Genomic DNA, 19,022 nt, shown 5'->3' with positions numbered 1-19,022 from the left:
CCATCATGGTGCAAACCAAGCAAAGTGTTGGACCAGACTGAGTTCCTGCACGCTTGATTTAGCTCTAGTAATTGGACATGCTCTTTTTGACTGGGACAAAGTGATTACATGTTACCTACTCAGGCATTGTCCCTTGCAATCTGTAGCGTGTACTCAGAGTAACATTTCTCTCATATGTCAATGCTTTCCACAGATTCAGCTGTATCTGAAATATGAATGCAATGGAAATTGATTCCAGTCCGTCTTTGTAGGTGGTGAAAACAAATCATTTCCCTATTTCACTGGGATTTATAGCTTCATCAAAAGGTTCAGAGGTTCATTTTCTGTCTTGCTGCATAAATTTTAAACTGCAGTCACTCATCCAGCAGATGAACTGTTAAGGAGTGAGACTGATTGGTAATTAGTGGTGCCATTTGCATCTAGTCTCTCTGGGTACTCTGATCAATGTTGTGGTTTTCTGGAAAAAAATGCCCTCCAATTACATTAAGATACTAATAAGTCTGAATTTAGTGTGTTGGCCAAGGACAATCTGGCTGCTGTTTGGTGGCTCAGGTGTGGTTGCTGCTTGCATTGGCTGTGTAGTTATGTAAGGTCCTGCTGCTCTCGTACAATGGACTGACAGCCTGTGTATTAATGATGACTCTCCACATACAGACTTCTATCCTTCACAGCTCAGAAGGAATATGAATCAGTCGACTAATGAGAGAGCTGCCTTTTCCCTCTTGAGAGCAGACCAACCACTGGTCTATGCGACATGAGGGGTAAACCAAGTGGAAGCCGAGGCAGCCATGGATGCAACAAAATCCATGTGGTCATTTGTGGCTGCATGACGTCTTATCCATGAGTCCAGCCACCAGTAAATTGCCTGAGCTCTGAAGACTTGCTGAACCCCCCACCAACACCTCTTCGAACCCTCAAGCTGGTCAAACTTCCCTCCGCACTTAACGACTGTAACTGAACCGCTATTGTTAGCAGTCTCGAAGCTGTCATTTTCTGTAGAACAAAGGTTATTGCAACCGATTGATAAAAATTTCATTCACAGACAGCCGCTTTTATGTGGTGTACAGGGAGGAGAGATGTTTTAAGATGTGTGTTCTGCCCCTGGCGTCCACTGGCACATCTCCTCCTGCCTTCTGTTTAAACTGAGTTCAAAATGATAATGAGAGCAGCCAGCAGTCCCCCAGTGCTATGGTGAGTGAGGAAGGAGCCACTCAGGACTCCTCTGGGCCACTAATTGGAACTCTAAATCATTGTGTCACCTGTCAGTCAAGGTAGGGTTTGAGAGCGATGGTGGAAATCTATAGGCTGGCTGTGATCTCCAACATAGGGAGGAACGAGACTAGTGGAAGTAGACTGTGCTCAGCCTTTAAAGCAGAGAAATTCTAATGACAGCAGGTTACAGATGACAGGGAACAAGTACTCCATGTCCTTTACCAGATTCAGCTCATCCTCCTGCAATGGTGAGGAACTTAACGGCTGCGCCAGCATGGCTGCTAATCTCCCAAGGGCGTGCTTATTAGTAGTAGACTTAAGACTAGACAAAAGGGCAGATTTGATAGTAGCTATGGATAGATGGGGCAAGAGATGGGATTCTCTGGCTTTGGAGTCCTGCCAGTTTCTTTACTGATGAAACTAGAGACCACACATGAAAGAAACCCAGAGGGAGTGAGAGCTAGACAGAATAAAAAGAAAAGTAGAGAAATGAGGTGAAGCAGAGTTGCAAAGTGTTGCTGGCGGTAGAAGTAGTCAGAATATATTGTGTATACAATTGGAGGTAAGGGGGAGATAGCTTGTGGTGATCAATTGTGGTCCTTTGACTTAAACCTAAGTAACTATCTACGTTTTCTCAGTTGAATAGTTGCTTTGTTCTACATTCTGTATAGATATGAGTAAATGGTCTAAAAACAGTTCAGTTAGCTAAACTGCCATGCAGAGGAAAAGTGCAATAACCACATATGTTCAGTACTGAGAGAAGAGTTAAGACTAGAGTTGAACTTTGTAGCCTGTGTTTTATCTTGTGACGAAGTGTCCGGATTCAACTATGTTCCATTTTAGAGAAAACAGAGTGTGAAATGCAAAATCCAGGCATATACCAAGCCAAACCCAGTAAGTGGAGTTACTGCACCCTGGCTTTGTTTTTCCAGCTTTGACTCTGCAGATACTGTGGTCTACCTTGTTAATCTTATCCAGCACTGTCTGACACACCACTAACCATCTACCAAAAACAATAAATATGGCACACAATAAATATCCCACAGCAAAATGATGATTGAAATGCAAATATGCACAAAAAATATGGTGGGGATTGTGATTATCTGGCGCTCTTAATCATTATTATTTCTTCTTCATTATTGTGGTAATAATCCTGAAACAGTTTGGATCTATTAGGAAAGTGACAATAAAGTTGAACACACTTTAGTACCCATAAACCTTTTTTAACGTTATCCAAGGGCTAAGTGCAGTAACTGTTTTAATGAGGTCATATGTCAGGTCAGTGGTCATGGTTCTTCTGAATGCATACTAACCTACCTGCAACATATTTGCCTGGACATCATAAAAAACAGAAAAACATTTTTCTATGTTTTACTATTTGCATAGTTGCTACACTTTATAAGGCAGAATACAGGGCTGCAGTAAACTTTCACTCGTTTTTTCTAGCCACAGTCTATTTTAGTCGAAATTTAGGTCTGTCAAAGTCAGCATTTATTTCCATGCTGATTCTTTGCCTCATGGCTGTGCATTATTTCTACCACAGGGTGAGGACTGTGCTACAGTATGTCCTCCTGGTCTATATGGACCAAGCTGCATGTCCACTTGCACTTGCCATAATCACGCATCTTGCTCTCCCATCGATGGATTGTGCATCTGCAGGGAAGGTACAGTACCGTAATATTGACTCATGGTGGAAATTCAGGACATCTCAGGAGCTTTGCATGATACATCAGGTGATCAGAATAGACCAATAAAACCTGCAAGAACAACATTTGTACACCTACAGTACCACACAAGGTCATCACCTCTTAGGCGGCAAATGTATGACAAATGTTGCCGTCGTTGCATGACTACAAATAAACAGGATATTAGGTCAGCATATGTTATATATCTTGAACACAAGCATGTAAATTGACTCCAACCATTATTTTACTGGATTATTCCATTATTTCTGGTTGTTTAGCTGTGTAAAAATAGTAATTGTAATATGAAATAACGTATACCTGAGTCTATGTCATTTTTTACCCCAGGCTGGCAGGGTGTGGACTGCTCTATCCTCTGTTCGAGTGGTACATGGGGCCTAGGCTGTAATCAAACATGCTTATGCGCTAATGGTGCTGCATGTGACCCTGTAGATGGCACCTGCACATGTTCTCCAGGATGGAGGGGAGAGCACTGCGACGAGTCCTGCCCTGTGAGTGTGTCTTTTATCTAAGCAGGCTCTCCAACAATCCAAAGACTGTCTCGTGCACCTTGTAGCTCCTAGGAACATTATTAAACTGTTGCTCTCTTATATTGCAGAACTTTTCCTCAGATCCATACAACTTTTAGTTTCTCATTGTTTTTTCAGGATGGCATCTATGGGTTGGAGTGTCGTGAGCGTTGTGACTGTAGCCATGCTGATGGCTGTGACCCAGTGAGTGGCTACTGCCGCTGCTACCCCGGCTGGACAGGTTAGTATTTCTTTAGCAAACTAAGGGTCAGACAAGGAGGAGTAGAAATAACCTCTAAGCTCTACGCTGTACATATTTATCCTCATCATCTGAAAATGAATGACATCAGATGCCAGACATACTTATTTACCAAAATAGAAACATTTACTGGGGGATTGATGGGTTGTGTTTTACAGTATGTTTGCAGAATTCCTAAGCAGTGTTTTGTTAATTAAATGTTCAATTTGTTTTGCCACTGAGCCAGCTGGGTATGTGCATGAGAGATATTGAGAATTGAGCCTTGCAATAATTGCACTGGCTGAAACATTAAATGCTGGTATGCAATCATGCTTATATGCATCCATATGAATCCATGTGATTCACCAGATAAATATTTGCAGACTGAATCAAACCATTGTCCCAGAATGTTCACATGAGTTTTAAATAAAGGACGTAGCCTTTTACTTTTGATTGTGTATTTAAAGTTACAGGTTGTAAAATCAGACTAAACCAAATGCTATATTTATTCATCAGAGGATTATTTCTGTCTCTTGGCATAGTGTGGGCTCTCTATTTGAACTTGTATCGCCATAGACCCAAAAACATATTTTTACATGAATACAGTATGTTTGCTCTTTGTTACTTGTCATTTGACACATTTGCTTACAGGAAAAGAGCTAAAGGTTGGAAAGTGTGAATGTCACAGCAAGGGTGAGGATCATTATGCTCAAAAATGAAGCTTCGCATCTGAATGTCAGATACAGGGGGCTAGCAGAGGACCTGGTCTCTGAGCCTGGGTGGAGAGGTGCAGTCAGGGAGGGAATAGATTCAGCAGGAAAGGTCAAGCCTGTGAGCTCTCAGCAGCCCACTCCATTCAGCCTCCTGAGCTTAGGGCATTTATTCTGGGAAACAATGTGGGTTTTATTATCTGCAAGAACGGAGCTGACAAAATGGGCCTCTCATGCTCTGAATCCTGCACAGGTCGGGACCATCTGTCAGCCTTAATTGAGTCACCGGGGTGCAGGGCTGGGGGCAGTGTGCAGCCCAGTGGGCCGGACAAACACCCATACATACATACTTGAATCGTAGAGGCTTGACAATGGGCTCTCTGAAGGAAGGAGCACCTAGAGAGAAGACAATGTGGGACCTGTCACAGGACTACGTCAGGAAGAAGAAATAGCTATTTACAGTAACACTAGGCCTGTTTTTTGCTATAAACACTGTTGTATCACTGACCGTGATAGCTCCAGAGTTGGTGTGGCATCCTACTTTGCTGTCAACCTTGTGCTTGTTTAATGTGAGGTTTGCATAAAGTGTCAAGAAGCCTGACTCTTGGAGTGTGTGTCTAAGTAGCTAAGTTGGCTGTGACCCATTCAGTTGTTGCTGAACTGTCGTAAGCCTGACATCAGCCAACAAAGATTTAAAAGAGTGCTCTGTGACCAGACACTTGATGTAGGGGCTTCACGCTAGTCCAATGTGTTAAACAGGGCTTCACCTTTTATTTGTGCAGATATTCTAGTCTATGTCATAGAGCAGGAAAAGTGTGTGTGTGTGTGTGTTTACATGCACTGAGGGGAATGGAGTTAAAGAGGGAGAGAGAGGTTTGGTTGCTCTGCTCACACTGTACAAATTGGATAGTAGGACCTCTGGCACTTCTCAGCAAAAAGCCTACTTTGAAGAGACTTCACTTCTGGCTTCTCTCATTCTTTCTTCTTCTCACTCACGAGGCATCCAAAGCCCCTCTGTTTGTCACCATTAGACTGAAAAGTGTGATGCTCTGTCTGCATTCATTTTCTGACAGTAAAGGCAGTAACTGTTTTTTTCTGACTGGCCTAGCAGAACCTCAAACACACATGCACAAGCCTTGGCTTCCTTTTGATGTCCATGGCTGCACTTCAGACTAAATCACTGTTACCATGCCCCTCCTCATCAGCACTAACATTTCCTCTCCTTTACTCCTCAATTGCAGCCCTAAGGCACCTTGGTTACTGTATAACCTTAGTCCCCAGAGTTTAGTCCAGGTTTAATTCAAAGGTAGTGCACTAATGCTGCTTTAATGACCACACCATTCTCAGATATCCTCATTCAAAGGAAATTTCAAATGAGGCTTCAAACTAAGAACTGATACTTGAAAGGTTGCAGAGTTTGGTGTGCATGTGACTGTGTGTGTGCACGTGTGTGTTTGTGTGAAATGTATTTTTTTACGAAGCTTTATGGACAGTAAAGTACAATACATGTGACTGTGGCCCTCAGCTTTTTGAAAGTCATGGGCATGGCTGAGGAAAAAACGTGCTAATGCATGCATATGCACAGTAAGAGCCCTGTATGGATGCAGTGTTTTGCATTTGTTGGTTGGAGCTGTGCCAAGCACACAGTGACACTTCCAGACTGTGCTCTTGTAGCCTGGGTAGTTCCCTTCGGCTCTGTGCACTAGCCCTGCTAAAAGAGAATGGGAGACAAGCTCGGCCTCTCTGGAGACCCAACCCTGTTAATCAACACAGTGCACTGGCAGGGAGCCCCAGTCAGATCAAAAATAAAATACATTTGGATAGAAACAACACTCTGAAAGGATGGGCTGAACTAATAAAAACACAGTCCAAACTGCAGCTTCTTCATTCAGTTCTAAAATCAATCAGGGGCCCATGCTGGGCGAATAACCCTCCACAGATCAGCTGTGATCAGGAATTGTGAACGTTATCCTTTGATGATTTGTTTATACAGATGGCATGCTACTTAGAATATTTCAGCATACCAGTCTTTGCCTTCTTAGCAAGCATTCGCTGAATATTCGTGATTGTAATTTGCCTGCAGGAATCCACTGTGATAACGTGTGCCCACAAGGCTTCTGGGGACCCAACTGTTCAGTCAGCTGCTCCTGTCAGAACGGAGGATCCTGCTCTCCAGAGGACGGCACATGTGTGTGTGCACCTGGATACAGAGGGACCTCCTGCAAAAGAAGTGAGCCCTGTTCTCTTTGTCTAAGCAATCTCTCTTTATCCAAAGCTTTAGGGATTAACAACATGAGACAGAGAGCAGAGCAGTGACAAACTCCATCACAGCGTTGACCTTGCTTTGATCTCTGAAGAATTGTTGAAGGGTGAGCCAGCAGAGGAGAAGCACTTCGTTGTCGGTCATAACTGTCTGAGTGTAAACCCTTCATCACAGCTATCACTTAATCACAGTGTCTTTACCCATGCACCAAGCCCCCAGACACACACACACACACACACACACACACACACACACACACACACACACACACACTTCACCTCGCCACCCGATCCTCAACAACCAACTCTCAGTGGGAGACTCACAGTCCTCACCCAAGGCTCATCAGAGGGCGTGCTCAGTGGGAGTGCTAGCTCTGGTTTCTGAATAGGGTCTGTATGAAGCCACACTCAAGTGATGAGCTCACTGATTGGGAGTGAAATTCACAGCCACAAATCTGTAAACATCAATTTGAGTGGAATGTAAGAGAGAGACTTAAGCTGTGAGCGAGTTTGTGCTGGAGTGTGTCTGTGTGTACGCACGGAGAAATGATTACTCCTCGAAATTCGGTGTTTACACAGATAATCTTCTTGTCAGATGGAAACCTCATAACTGCAGTTTTGCTGTTTTTTCCTGTTGAAACTTTAATTGAAGGATTACATGCTTCTCCAGAGGTTGATAAAGATGGATCACACCTGGTGATTTAAATCAAATCAAATCCCACTGAGTAAACTTAACCTTGCATGGCTGCCAAACAACAAGCTGGGAGGTTTTCTGTCTGTTCCTAAAAAGCTTCTGTTTTTGAAATACCTGATTGTTCTCTGAGAACGGTCATTAGGAGGAGAAACCTCACATCACTGGCTGTGAAGACAGAAAAATACAGTAACATGGATTTTGATTCCTGGTTGTACTGAAATGAAAACATGTTTATATAGAAATTACAGCCTCTTATTCTGGTTACACAGTTAAGAGTCTTTGATTTTGTCTTAATGTTTCACATTCTTTCAATAATATTCACATTATTAACACACAGTTAGTTCTTCCCTGACATTTATACCATAGATCATCATGCTGTTTTACATAAAGCAGACTTTTACTATTCTCTTAACTCTTTTACTGTTTCATCTCTGGCAGCAGATGAAGGAGTCATTACAAAAAAAAACTAACTCCAATTGTGCTTTCTCCCCCTTTTTGCTGTCTCTCCTTGTTTTTTCTGTTTTAATTCTTCTGGCCTCGGTTTTTCTTTACTCCATTGATCACTGTCGTCATGCCTTGTTTCATTATTATATACTGTACTTCTTGTTCCGTGTACCATTGTTGATTGATTCCCTCTCCTCTCCTGACACACACGGCCGGCAACAGTCTGCTCTCCGGGGTTCTACGGGCACCGCTGCAGCCAGTCATGTCCACAGTGTGTGCACAGCACCGGGCCCTGCCATCATGTCACAGGCCACTGTGAGTGCCTGTCCGGCTTCACTGGCTCTCTGTGCAACCAAGGCAAGTAGCCTTCTGTGACCTTTTCCTGCTGTTTCACTTACTGTCAAATTCATTCACTATGAAATTTCAGTTTTTGCTACTGAAAAATAGTGACTACAGTTTATATATGAAATGTCCAGATTTTTTTTCTTTTCTTTTGGAGAAGTAATTGTCAATTGAACAATTGTTCCATTGTGTTCATTTTTTTCTACTTTTCTCTACCAGTCCAGTAAAATATACATTATTATAAAAGATAGAGTAGACTTGCTGTCTTATGTGCGGATACCTGATATACAGTATTTCATGGGATAGCGGTCAGTAACATATCAATAAACCATTTTCTCACAGCATCTTTTGAGGACACCTGTACATTGTCACACAGTCCTTTCTTTGCTCACTGACTCTAATAAAATCAGAACATGACCTGCTGCCTCTCTCAATGGCATCTTAGTCTTGAAACCATGAATAATGGCTACTATCAGTTCACCGCAGACCAGAAAGACAAAAACCTCAACCTTCAACATGAGCCTGAACATTGCTGAGACTCACTTTTCCAGAAAAAGAAAATATATTTTGTCCTTCTCCTTAATTCTGCAAAGAGGGCAGTGTGTGAGTCACTTTTTGTAAACTTTTTACAAAGACACAACTTATTTACATGTCTGTTTTCTGCCTGGACAGTGTTGTTTTAATGACTTGTTGAAGATTTTGGTTAGAGTTCCCAGTTTAGCCCTACATTTTAACACATCTGTGTTTCTCTGAGACAATATACATTTTGAAGATAAATTGCAGACATGTTGACAATTTGTTAGGATATTTGTAATTAGCATATAATGTGTTGGCAGTATTATGAAAGTGTCACTTTTATAAAGTAATGCAAGTGTTTCTTTCATTATGTCTATACTATTCTTGGTTTATATGAGGCCACGAATGTGTAAAATATAACAGATAAACTGTCAATTACTGATAAAAGCAAATGTTTTCATTATAATGGTCAAAGTTATATTTTTTTCTCTAGCCCCACTTTCCACCTATTCAATAACCAAGTATATGCATCAGCATTTAAATATCTTAGAAATTATTCATAACACACCGTAATATTGTTGTTAGCGGGTGAAAGTGTATGTTGCTGTATGTAATGTAAACACCTTTATCTCAATGCAAGACGCTCATAGCTGAATGCTTGTGTATAAACTAAATATAGTAAAATTTAGTTGAAAAATGAATATGTCTTCACAGAAGAAGTTAAAACTGTGGACAAATTCTGCACATTAACATGCACCTTCATTCAAAATGTCCATGTAGCTCCATTAACTACTGTTGTGAACCTTGAATTAATTGTTTATACTGTGCACTGCTTGATATGCTAAATGAAAGGAAAGTTATGTAATATTGTCTCTTTGCGACCAAAGGTTCTGCCTTTGTCTTTTCAGTGGTTCCTTATTGGCAATAATAATTTGCTCTCTATCACCGTGTTGAGGAAAGATACCTACGTACAAATGTACTCTAGATCTTCTAATAATTTACCATTTTTTTTATAAATTACAGAAAGGCAGTGGGGAATTTTTGAATTCTCTTTCATGGCTTTGAGCAATGTCTTACAAATAAAAGTTTAATAGGTTAGCTGAAGGAAGTGGAGAAGGAAAAATGAGCACCAGTCCTAATTTGTCTGGACTATAATTACTGGTGAGAAGGCACTAGGCCACAAGGGAGGAAAGCAGCCAACAACATACAGGTTCTCCTGTTATTGAGCAACGTTGGTGTCCTCACTTGTCGCCTGTCCAGCACACAAATTCCCATTCTAATGAAGCTCTCCCGGTGTGTTGAGCCTTGAATTCCCAAAAGCAGCTCTACAGGGGAGCCAACATTATGGCCTAATGACAACTTGCTTGAAGGAGCTTGAAAGAGGTGTCAAGAAGAGGGGAAAGCCAGTTGAAATGTAATCATTAAAATCACCCCACATAGAAATGAGTTAGACCCATCTCTTTCACAGCCAGCCACCTTATCTGATATTTCTAACAGGGGCCATTCTCTTTATATGAGACCTTTGATGTATCTGTTGGTCCTCAGCGCTGTGATACTGATGGTAAGATAAACCTTGGTTCAATTTGTCCCATGGTCCAACAAGAAAACACAATGGAGGTTTCATTGGAAATGACATCTTTTATTGAAGAGTGCCGGAGAGCATTGAAATATTAATTTCATAAAAAATGTATACAGCGGTCTGTGTACATGGTCTATTTTAATTCTGTGGCACATCATTCATTCCACCCTGGTGAGTGGAAATGGGGCAGTTGTGCCACTGGAGGCAGTGATTGACTCCTCCTTTTGTCTAAACACTTCATTTTATGTCCACTCCAATAGAACAATATCATCCATTAGAGGAATATGTTTATACAACCTTTCACCAATTGAGTTAGCTTGAATAAATATGCTCACAATAATGTGTTGAAGTTTAATGTCGCAATGTTAATGGATTTTACTAGCCTTTGCATGTAACTGATGATTAGCAGATCAGTGTTTTGTAAAGTGATGTTTTGTTTTGGTATTATTTGTTTGTGTTTTGTAGTGTGTCCGAGTGGCAGGTATGGGAGGGCTTGCACGGAGATCTGTCTCTGCACCAATAACGGCACCTGCAACCCTATCGATGGCTCCTGCCAGTGCTTCCCTGGTTGGATAGGAGAGGACTGTTCTCAGGGTATGGCTGTGTGTTGAATTTGCTCATGTCCCCTTCTAATTTTTCTGTTTTCACTTCTAATTTCTCCCTCACATCTACCTTCATTCACATTCATCGTCTTCATGACCCGATACGTTCCTAGAGTCACCCTTAACCCTAGTTGACATAAAAAAATCGCTTGTTTATATGATTGTTGTAATATTTTATTCTCTTTGAATTATAGCACTGAAAGTCAAATATCATTAGCACAGCTCTGAGATGTTATACCATGGGAAATTGATGTGTGTATTTTTTTAATGCATAAACTACTTAAAGTAAAACTAACTTATGATCAGACAGATGTAACATTACCCATGCTTTACTCAGGGCAATTCAACCTGACACCTATGTCTGCTCACATATTTGGAGAGAGGAAAGATCACTTTGAGAGTAATGTTTGTTTATACTGTTTAATATGCTTTATATGTGTATGTGTGAAGAATATCTACATATCTGCTCAAAACATGCGTGTTATGTGCTAAATATATGCATGCGTAGAACATGGGATCATGAGTTTGACTGTGTCTCTGGCGTCTGCAGCCTGTCCCTCTGGGCACTGGGGCCCTGATTGTCTGAACTCGTGTAACTGTCACAACGGAGCCCAATGCAGTGCCTATGATGGGGAGTGCAGGTGCAGCCCCGGCTGGACCGGACTCTACTGCATGCAGCGTGAGTCTCCCACATCCAGTTAGTAGATGCACAGTGTCATCTACAGGCGGTGCAACAGAACTGCTGTAGATACATGGCTTTTGTTTTTTCAGAGGCAACTGGATGATATTAGGCTTTAATTTATGTGTTTCTAGTGAGCAACATTAAAATAAAACTAATGGTCACTTCATTATTTTGCTTATTATACATTCCAGTCATTCACCAAGGGATAGGGCAGATCATCAACATCAGTGCACTAATTTGAATTTCATTATCTCTCAACCCCAAGGGTTTTATTCAGAAATTTGTTATAGCGTCACGCTGCTGCTATTGTGAATAGAAATGACATTTGTTTGTAACTGTTTTCTTTCCTTCTTTCCCACATACATGGTATTTCCAGTTGTCTTGTTCTTAATCTCCACCTCTGTGTTACTTTAACAGCATCAGTGTATTTTCTGCTGAAGCAGGAAATGTTTCATTTCCATTCATTCACATTATTCCTTATTGAGTATGCTGCAGAGACATTGAGTGGCATTGATTTTTCTGTTCTCTTGCAATATGACCTTGACTCTTCATGTTGTCTTCCCCTCTCTTTGTTGTCTGCACCCCTCCCACCTGAACATTTTATACATCTCTGTCCCAGGATGTCCTTCAGGGTTCTATGGCAGAGATTGCTCTGAAGTCTGCCGCTGCCAAAACGGAGCAGACTGTGACCACATTACTGGCCAGTGTGCTTGCCGAACAGGTTTCACTGGGACGAGCTGCGAACAGAGTTGAGTAGGCCCGGCACATTTTAGCTCTGAGCAAAATTACCCTGTGGATGAGTGTGGTTGTGTGTGTTCTATAAACACTTTGGCTCCCACTCTCTAAGTGCTATAATTTTGATGGATGTAGTAATGTACCTCTCTCCCATGCAGAGTGCCCTGCTGGTACATTTGGATATGGTTGCCAGCAGCTGTGTGAGTGCCTGAACAATGCTACCTGTGACTATGTGACTGGAACATGCTACTGCAGCCCAGGATATAAAGGCATTCGTTGTGATCAAGGTGAGAGGTTATCGAGATGATCGAGGCTTTCCACTATATTATCACTCAAACACAGATGTGTACACAGTATTTAAACAATCCACTCTCTGTGATTTTTCTGTAGCAGCTCTGATGATGGAGGAGATGAACCCGTATGCCAAAATTAGCCCGGCAAGAGGCTCTGAACGCCAGTCTGCAGGGGCTGTCATGGGAATCATCTTTCTGCTCCTTATCATCATGGCCATGCTAAGTTTGTTTGTGTGGTACAGACAGAGGCAGAGGGACAAAGGTCACGAGATGCAGCCCAGTGTGTCCTACACACAGGCCATGCACATAACCAACACTGACTATTCCCTGTCTGGTGAGATACTCCAGAGACTGTATTCATCTATTATCCACTTATCCTTATATGCACATACGTTTACATTTCAGTTATCGTAACCTGTTGTTTAAACCCTCAGAGTGTGGCAGTACTGTAGCAATGAGGACTAGTGCTGCAGAGGTCAACCAGAACCAGAGTGGCAGCACCAGTGGCCAGTGCTTCTCCAACCCCAGCTACCACACTGTGGCCCAGTGTAATGTCGTCTCAACCATCTCCAGCAATTTGGATAGCACACTAACTCTCAAAGTATGATCACTGTCCACATGTATTTCCCTCAAATGTAACTGATCATGAACATACTACAGAATTTAAAAAAATCAGCTGTGCTCTTTCTTTCACAGTCTGGAACCCTGAAAAGCAGAAATGGCTCAGAGTGGCGAGCCTACTGCAACCTCAATGACATAGGTCAGTCTTCTTCTCTCTTAACATGACACCACATACATCCTGAATCTGAACTCTGCAGGAACCTTACTTCAAGGGCAAAGACGCATGTCTCATTAGTGAAAATCTCATATTGGCACTGGCCTGCACACAGCTGCCCTGCTGTGAATGAAGATGAACCAGAGGTTTCTTGTTAGACATAACCTTTGCTCTGATTTTGATAAGATATGCAGGTGGGACAGAGAAAGCGGTGTCACAGAGGTCAATGGGGTGACTGCGAGCTCATTAGCTGTCTTTCACTTCCCACTGTGGCACATTTCTCTATCATGGCTTACACTGTGCTCCACTCTGCTGTCTGTCCATATGTGAAAACTTTACCCTGGTTTTATTAGCATTGAACAAACATTTAAGAAATACTTTATAATGCATTATTGTTATGTTGTAAGCAGTGTAAAGGCACAAATCCTCCTGTGGATGTATACATTGTAAGTGGTATACACAGTTAAAAATATGTCATACTAATGTAATATTTAATATGTATATGTTGATCGAGCTCACATGAACTAAATACACTTCTCATGCAAATAGCACAGTATCTTAATTTATGATTGCATGGTGCAGTTTAATTACTGATAAAAATCTATTACTGCAAAGCAGCATGTAAAAATCTAAATATCTGTGATTGACGCCTACTTAACTTAAAAGTCAGTCAAGATCTCTCGATCCGCACATTTCTAATTTGTCTTCAAGCACACAGCAGATCGTTTCTGATGACAAGTCCCTCTCAAAAGAATATTGTGCATGTTCATCGTGGTGTACTGAAGTAATAGACTAATGTAGCCTTAAACAAACCTGTCTACTGTTCATGATGTTTTGTTGTGTGGCAAATATCCCACTGAGGCCACAGTTGATTACATAAGCTTGTAAGCCCTGGGGGGAATGTGATAGCAAGTGGGTGAAACATTCAATACCGCATCACATTTGCATGCCTCACATTCTTCTAAAAAAAGATTGTCAAAAGATTCTACACTGTACTGTAATGAGATATTTCCAGTCAACATTCACACTTTGGGGAATTCACATGTGATTTTTGACTTTGTTTTTTTTTTTTCGCATTTGTTGCAGACGTTCAACAGGGGGAGACACAAACACAGAGAGGTTCCAGAAAAGGTAAATAATTCATTAAAGACAGACTGTGTGTGTGATTGTGTGTGTGAGTGTGTGTGTGTGTGTGTGTGTGTGTGTGTGTGTGTGCGAGCAGACGGACACTGCATATGGAATCCTGTTCAGCTTCACCAGCACCAATATTATTTTACGAAACCTTTTATGCTCAACAGCACATGAATCATTTTTGCCATTTGGTTTCTCCCTCCTGGGATTGCTGTTGCTGACCCCAAATCCCATATTCTTCTATTTTCCATGATTTATGGGAAAACTCTCTCTTCACTCTGGACAAGATCATGGTGGGCTGAGGTTTTGTTCCAATGGTAATTGCTCTCTATGGCTCAGTGCCCGATACGTCATTTTGTCTCCCACACCGTGCAGACAGTGGTGTATGTGAGGAACCCAGGGATGGGAAGAGTGGTCTGAAACAGTTTTGCTGCAGTCTCTAATGAGGCTTCTTATCAGGCCGATGAGACTGTTATGGATGGGATGAGCTTTCCACTTTCTTCCCCTTTGTGCTCTGATTACTATACATCACCATTAGTCACCTGTCGGAGACAAAAGAAGTACAACTTCTTCAGAATGGCAACGATTTTCACCGCCATTTTTCAGACCAGACTCCAGTGTCTATTTACATTTTAATGGTAATCTCAGAGTCTAGCATCAAAGTCCCTGCTATAAGTCAGTGAAAACATCCTCATCTTTCCTGATACTGAAAATGTCCTTGTTTCATGGCTAATGCAGATTGCATCAAGGGCTCCATGTGCAGCAACAGCTCCTGTTCCCTGAATAGTGAGAATCCATATGCCACCATTAGGGACCCACCAGGGCTCACTTGCAAGCACACAGAGAGCAGCTATGTGGAGATGAAGTCCCCCTCCCACCGTGAAGTGCCCTTTGGAGGCACGGCCACCCTCCTGGGCAGTGCAAGCAGGAATGTCTATGATGTTGGTGAGTGCGTTGCTGCTTTGCTGTGTGGAGCTCAGCAGGGTCCTGCAGTTTATGGTCTCTCTGGTTATGTCTCCTGCTGTGAGCCTGTACAGACTTTGTAAGGCTTGATAAGAGGAAATGTGAGCTGTTTTTCTATTGCATGCACCTCTCCTGTTTCCTTTTTCCTTAGCCTGTGCCTGCCGCTCTTCATCCTCAGTGCTTTTCTCATGTACCTCTCCTACTTTTTTCCTTCCTTCTTTCCCAAATTATGACAGAGCCAACAGTGAGTGTCCTGCAAGGACCCAATGGAATGGCCACTGGCTTCTCCCAGAGCCCCTATGACCTTCCCCACAGTAGCCACATCTCCAGCCACTATGACATACTGCCTATGCGCCACAGCCCAATGCACACATCTCCACCAGCCTCAGAGAGCCCCAGCTCTCTACTCTAGGGGGCACACCCTCCACTCGGCCCTGACAACATGCCAGTATCTGGGAAACTTTCAGTCAACTTTCAACCAACGGCCCTCCCTTTGTCTCCGTGTGTGTTTGATTTAGATGCTCAAATGTTGAGATGGATGGACAGCCACAACTCCTCTGGACGCTGCTCTCTTTGGCTCCCTCACTCGCACTTTTTCTGTGGCCCTAAAAGAGGGAGGGGAGAAAAGAGTGCCCCACACACCAGCGACTATTCACCCATTTTATTTTCATATAGAAGTGATCACTCAAACTGCTGCCCGTCCTCTTTGTGGACCTCCTGAAGTGGAACAGTAGTTTCAGTGCTAAGGGCAGCACAATGTACATGGATTGGGTGGACAGATTATTTACAGGGAGAGAGCTATCTTCACTCTCATTTTTAGCCCATGATAAAGGTTTACTATTCAAGGGCGACCAAGTGTTTTTAATATCCCCTAAACAGGAGTTATTTTCTCCACAGGTACGAAGCTATGGCAACCTTGGTCGTGTCAAAGCAAGCAGTGATTTACTACATGCACACATCAGAGTTTATGATTCTTCACCGTGCGCAGCAGCTGTAGATCACAGTACAGCTCACATAAAGTGATTTTGATCATCTGCTCTGAAGTAAACAAATGTTCAGTCAAATAGCAGAGAACATTCTGGTTTTTAATGTTAATCATAGAAACCCGGCTGAGAGAGAAGAGAGTCTGAGAAAGCATGGGTGGATAGAAAAATGTTGTAATGGTCCTTTATTCACAGTGATTCAGTAAAGATAGTAGCAATACTATGATACTGATGTGATCCACATCTGTAAGTCAAGAGCTTATTTTAAGTTGCAGTGCAAGTCAGGCCCAGTGTATCTGGAGATGCATTCAGGTTACCAGTGTTTATGTATTGTATTTATTACTAAGCGTTACACATGTATAGTAGGTCTAAAATTTGGATTCTCCCCACACTGATGAAGTGATCGGCTCTTGTATTGTTTTCTATATGAAACCATTTTTTCTTGAAAATGTTTTAGTTTACATTTTGAAGTACTGGGTGTAAAGAAGGGATTGATTTGAACATTTATGTTTTGTATTTATATAGTTAATTGCTTTATTTATTAATTTTTATTAGTGATGGTGATTTTTTTTTTATCATTGTGACACTAGAATTAAAAAAAAAAAGATGAGCATGATCAGAAAATGGATACCCACCGATGTAGATAACGCAATTTATCTTCTTGTGAGATGATCAGTGTCATTTTGTGAACTGTTTTTGAAGTTACTTAAAATGTTCTTTCTCTCTCTCTGTCAGATTGTAAATTTAAAATAAGACTTCACCTGACAAATTCTAGACCCACAAATAACCTGTGCAGTATTTATAAAGGGAACAATGTGTAAAAGAAAAAAAAAAGTAAATTGAAACATATTTTATGTTTGTATCAGGCTTTTAACTTCTCTATTTATTGAACTGAATTTATTCATTCACTATGTGAATTCCATTTCACTCTCTGTAGAAGCAATAACATGTTGACAATCGATGCCCAGACAGCATTTCATTCGTTGCACATTATGCCATCTTTGACCAGTGTGGTGACAGTAGACATACTTTTATGTGACTGTTTTTCCTCTGAGGAAGGTTTTTTTCCAGTTGCTGTCATAATATCAACTCTGCTTGTTGTTTTGGTACATACGTTTCAAATTAAAAGCCTATTCTGACATCAGAAACCTGGTTCAGTCAGGTTAATACCATGAAGAGAAAGAACATGTATTAAAAGTTGGATGGGGCGTGTCTCTCTTCATCTGTAACTCTGAATATTGAAATGTGCTGACAGTGAATGTTGACAAGAGTTTTGATGCTGATGAAGAATGAATGAAGAATTCTACTCTAACAAATAAGTAATTTAAGTGTGTAATGGAGTGCAGATGATGCTTCTGTCTGCATAACAAAGTCTCACAATGTCACTAGAGTCTGTGAGTGAGAAAAAAACAATTAATAGTCCAGTTTGAGTTCTCTGATTACCTACTAACAAAAGCTTAATAGACAGGATACAGTTATCAAACAGTAGGAACTCAGTGCTCATAATACACAGGGAATGTATACTTGATTGTATGTGCTTGGTCGACACATTGCATTGCTGAATTGCCGAATGCAGCCGAACACATAAACAGCAATGTAACCACACACTGGGGTCCTGGAGTACACTTGTACATCACTGCATTGAGAAGTTCAACCACTGGAGGTCAGCAAAGTGACTTTTAGAGGGTGTTAAATTACACTCCTATTATTTTTATGCAACATTAAACAACACTTGATTTGGTTACTGAACAGTAGATTGTGTACTATGCTAAAATAAAATAATCTGTAGGTTCAGTTTGGGGCTTGGGTGTTATCTGCATGGTCACACACAGAGTACTGTAAAATCCTATCATAGTATGTTAAAGAGTTAGGGTCAGTACATATACATAATTAAAGGACTGACTACAGTATCTAGTGGAATTATAGGTAAATATTAGGCTAATTGTTTTGTTTTAATTTATACATAATACGTTATGGATAAGTTGCAGTGACACAGCTCACTACAGTGTAAGAGTTCTGGTTGTTCCTCAGCAGTAGGAAACCAGATTGTTGAGCTCCACAGATGACGGACACGTTGCCCAGCTGACAGCTCACAAGCCCTGAGTGATGCCCCACAGAAGGGAAATGCATCGAGTGAGTCAAGAAGCTAATGGGCCAAATACAAGTGAGCACCTCAGAAAGAGCTTGACAGCCGAGGTTAAACACAGTGACGTGAGCACACAAGAGATTTAGAATTTTGTAGCTTGTTAAATATCCTGTCAACACAGAAAACACATGTTTTTAATGATTTTTGACGACTCCGGGCAGGGAGTGGAAGAAAGACAAAGTCTTTAAGATAAAATAATTTAGCTGTAACAAAGAAGAAAAGATGCAGGAGAAAAAACACACTGACCAAGCAGCATGAAGTAGCTATTTGAAAAACAATGCACGTTTCTTTTCAGTTTCTTATGCTGCTGGAGAACCCTTCTTAGAGGAACAGAATCTGGACAATGTATAAACTCACTGTAGAACAGGCTCTAGGCTGATTATTAATATGTTGTAAAATATTGCACAGGGTAAGAAGAACTTCGGGGACTTTGATGAATTCAGGCCTCGGGCATAATCGTCTCTGCTGCTGCGTCAAGACAAAGCTGTTTTTCATAGAAGCTG

The 19,022-nt window shown here is 41.4% G+C and overlaps 1 protein-coding gene across 1 annotated transcript in view; it reads left to right on the top strand.

Annotated features, from left to right (window-relative positions):
- Positions 1 to 15,802, top strand: part of megf11 (multiple EGF-like-domains 11) — a 48,309-nt gene extending 32,507 nt beyond the window's left edge. The window contains exons 11-25 of the mRNA XM_026366021.1: positions 2,756 to 2,876; positions 3,243 to 3,406; positions 3,563 to 3,665; positions 6,456 to 6,602; positions 7,995 to 8,129; positions 10,675 to 10,803; positions 11,362 to 11,490; positions 12,113 to 12,241; positions 12,387 to 12,515; positions 12,619 to 12,855; positions 12,956 to 13,122; positions 13,218 to 13,281; positions 14,383 to 14,427; positions 15,166 to 15,372; positions 15,627 to 15,802. Of these exons, the coding sequence (XP_026221806.1) occupies positions 2,756 to 2,876; positions 3,243 to 3,406; positions 3,563 to 3,665; positions 6,456 to 6,602; positions 7,995 to 8,129; positions 10,675 to 10,803; positions 11,362 to 11,490; positions 12,113 to 12,241; positions 12,387 to 12,515; positions 12,619 to 12,855; positions 12,956 to 13,122; positions 13,218 to 13,281; positions 14,383 to 14,427; positions 15,166 to 15,372; positions 15,627 to 15,802 (2,082 nt within the window). The remainder of the gene's footprint in view (positions 1 to 2,755; positions 2,877 to 3,242; positions 3,407 to 3,562; positions 3,666 to 6,455; positions 6,603 to 7,994; positions 8,130 to 10,674; positions 10,804 to 11,361; positions 11,491 to 12,112; positions 12,242 to 12,386; positions 12,516 to 12,618; positions 12,856 to 12,955; positions 13,123 to 13,217; positions 13,282 to 14,382; positions 14,428 to 15,165; positions 15,373 to 15,626) is intronic.
- The last annotated feature ends 3,220 nt before the right edge of the window (positions 15,803 to 19,022 follow it).

The sequence above is a fragment of the Anabas testudineus genome, chromosome 6 (assembly GCF_900324465.2).
Source record: "Anabas testudineus chromosome 6, fAnaTes1.2, whole genome shotgun sequence".
NCBI classification, from domain to species: Eukaryota; Metazoa; Chordata; class Actinopteri; order Anabantiformes; family Anabantidae; genus Anabas; species Anabas testudineus.
Note: the sequence above shows the minus strand (reverse complement) of the source record. Positions and strands in the feature narration are given on the sequence as shown.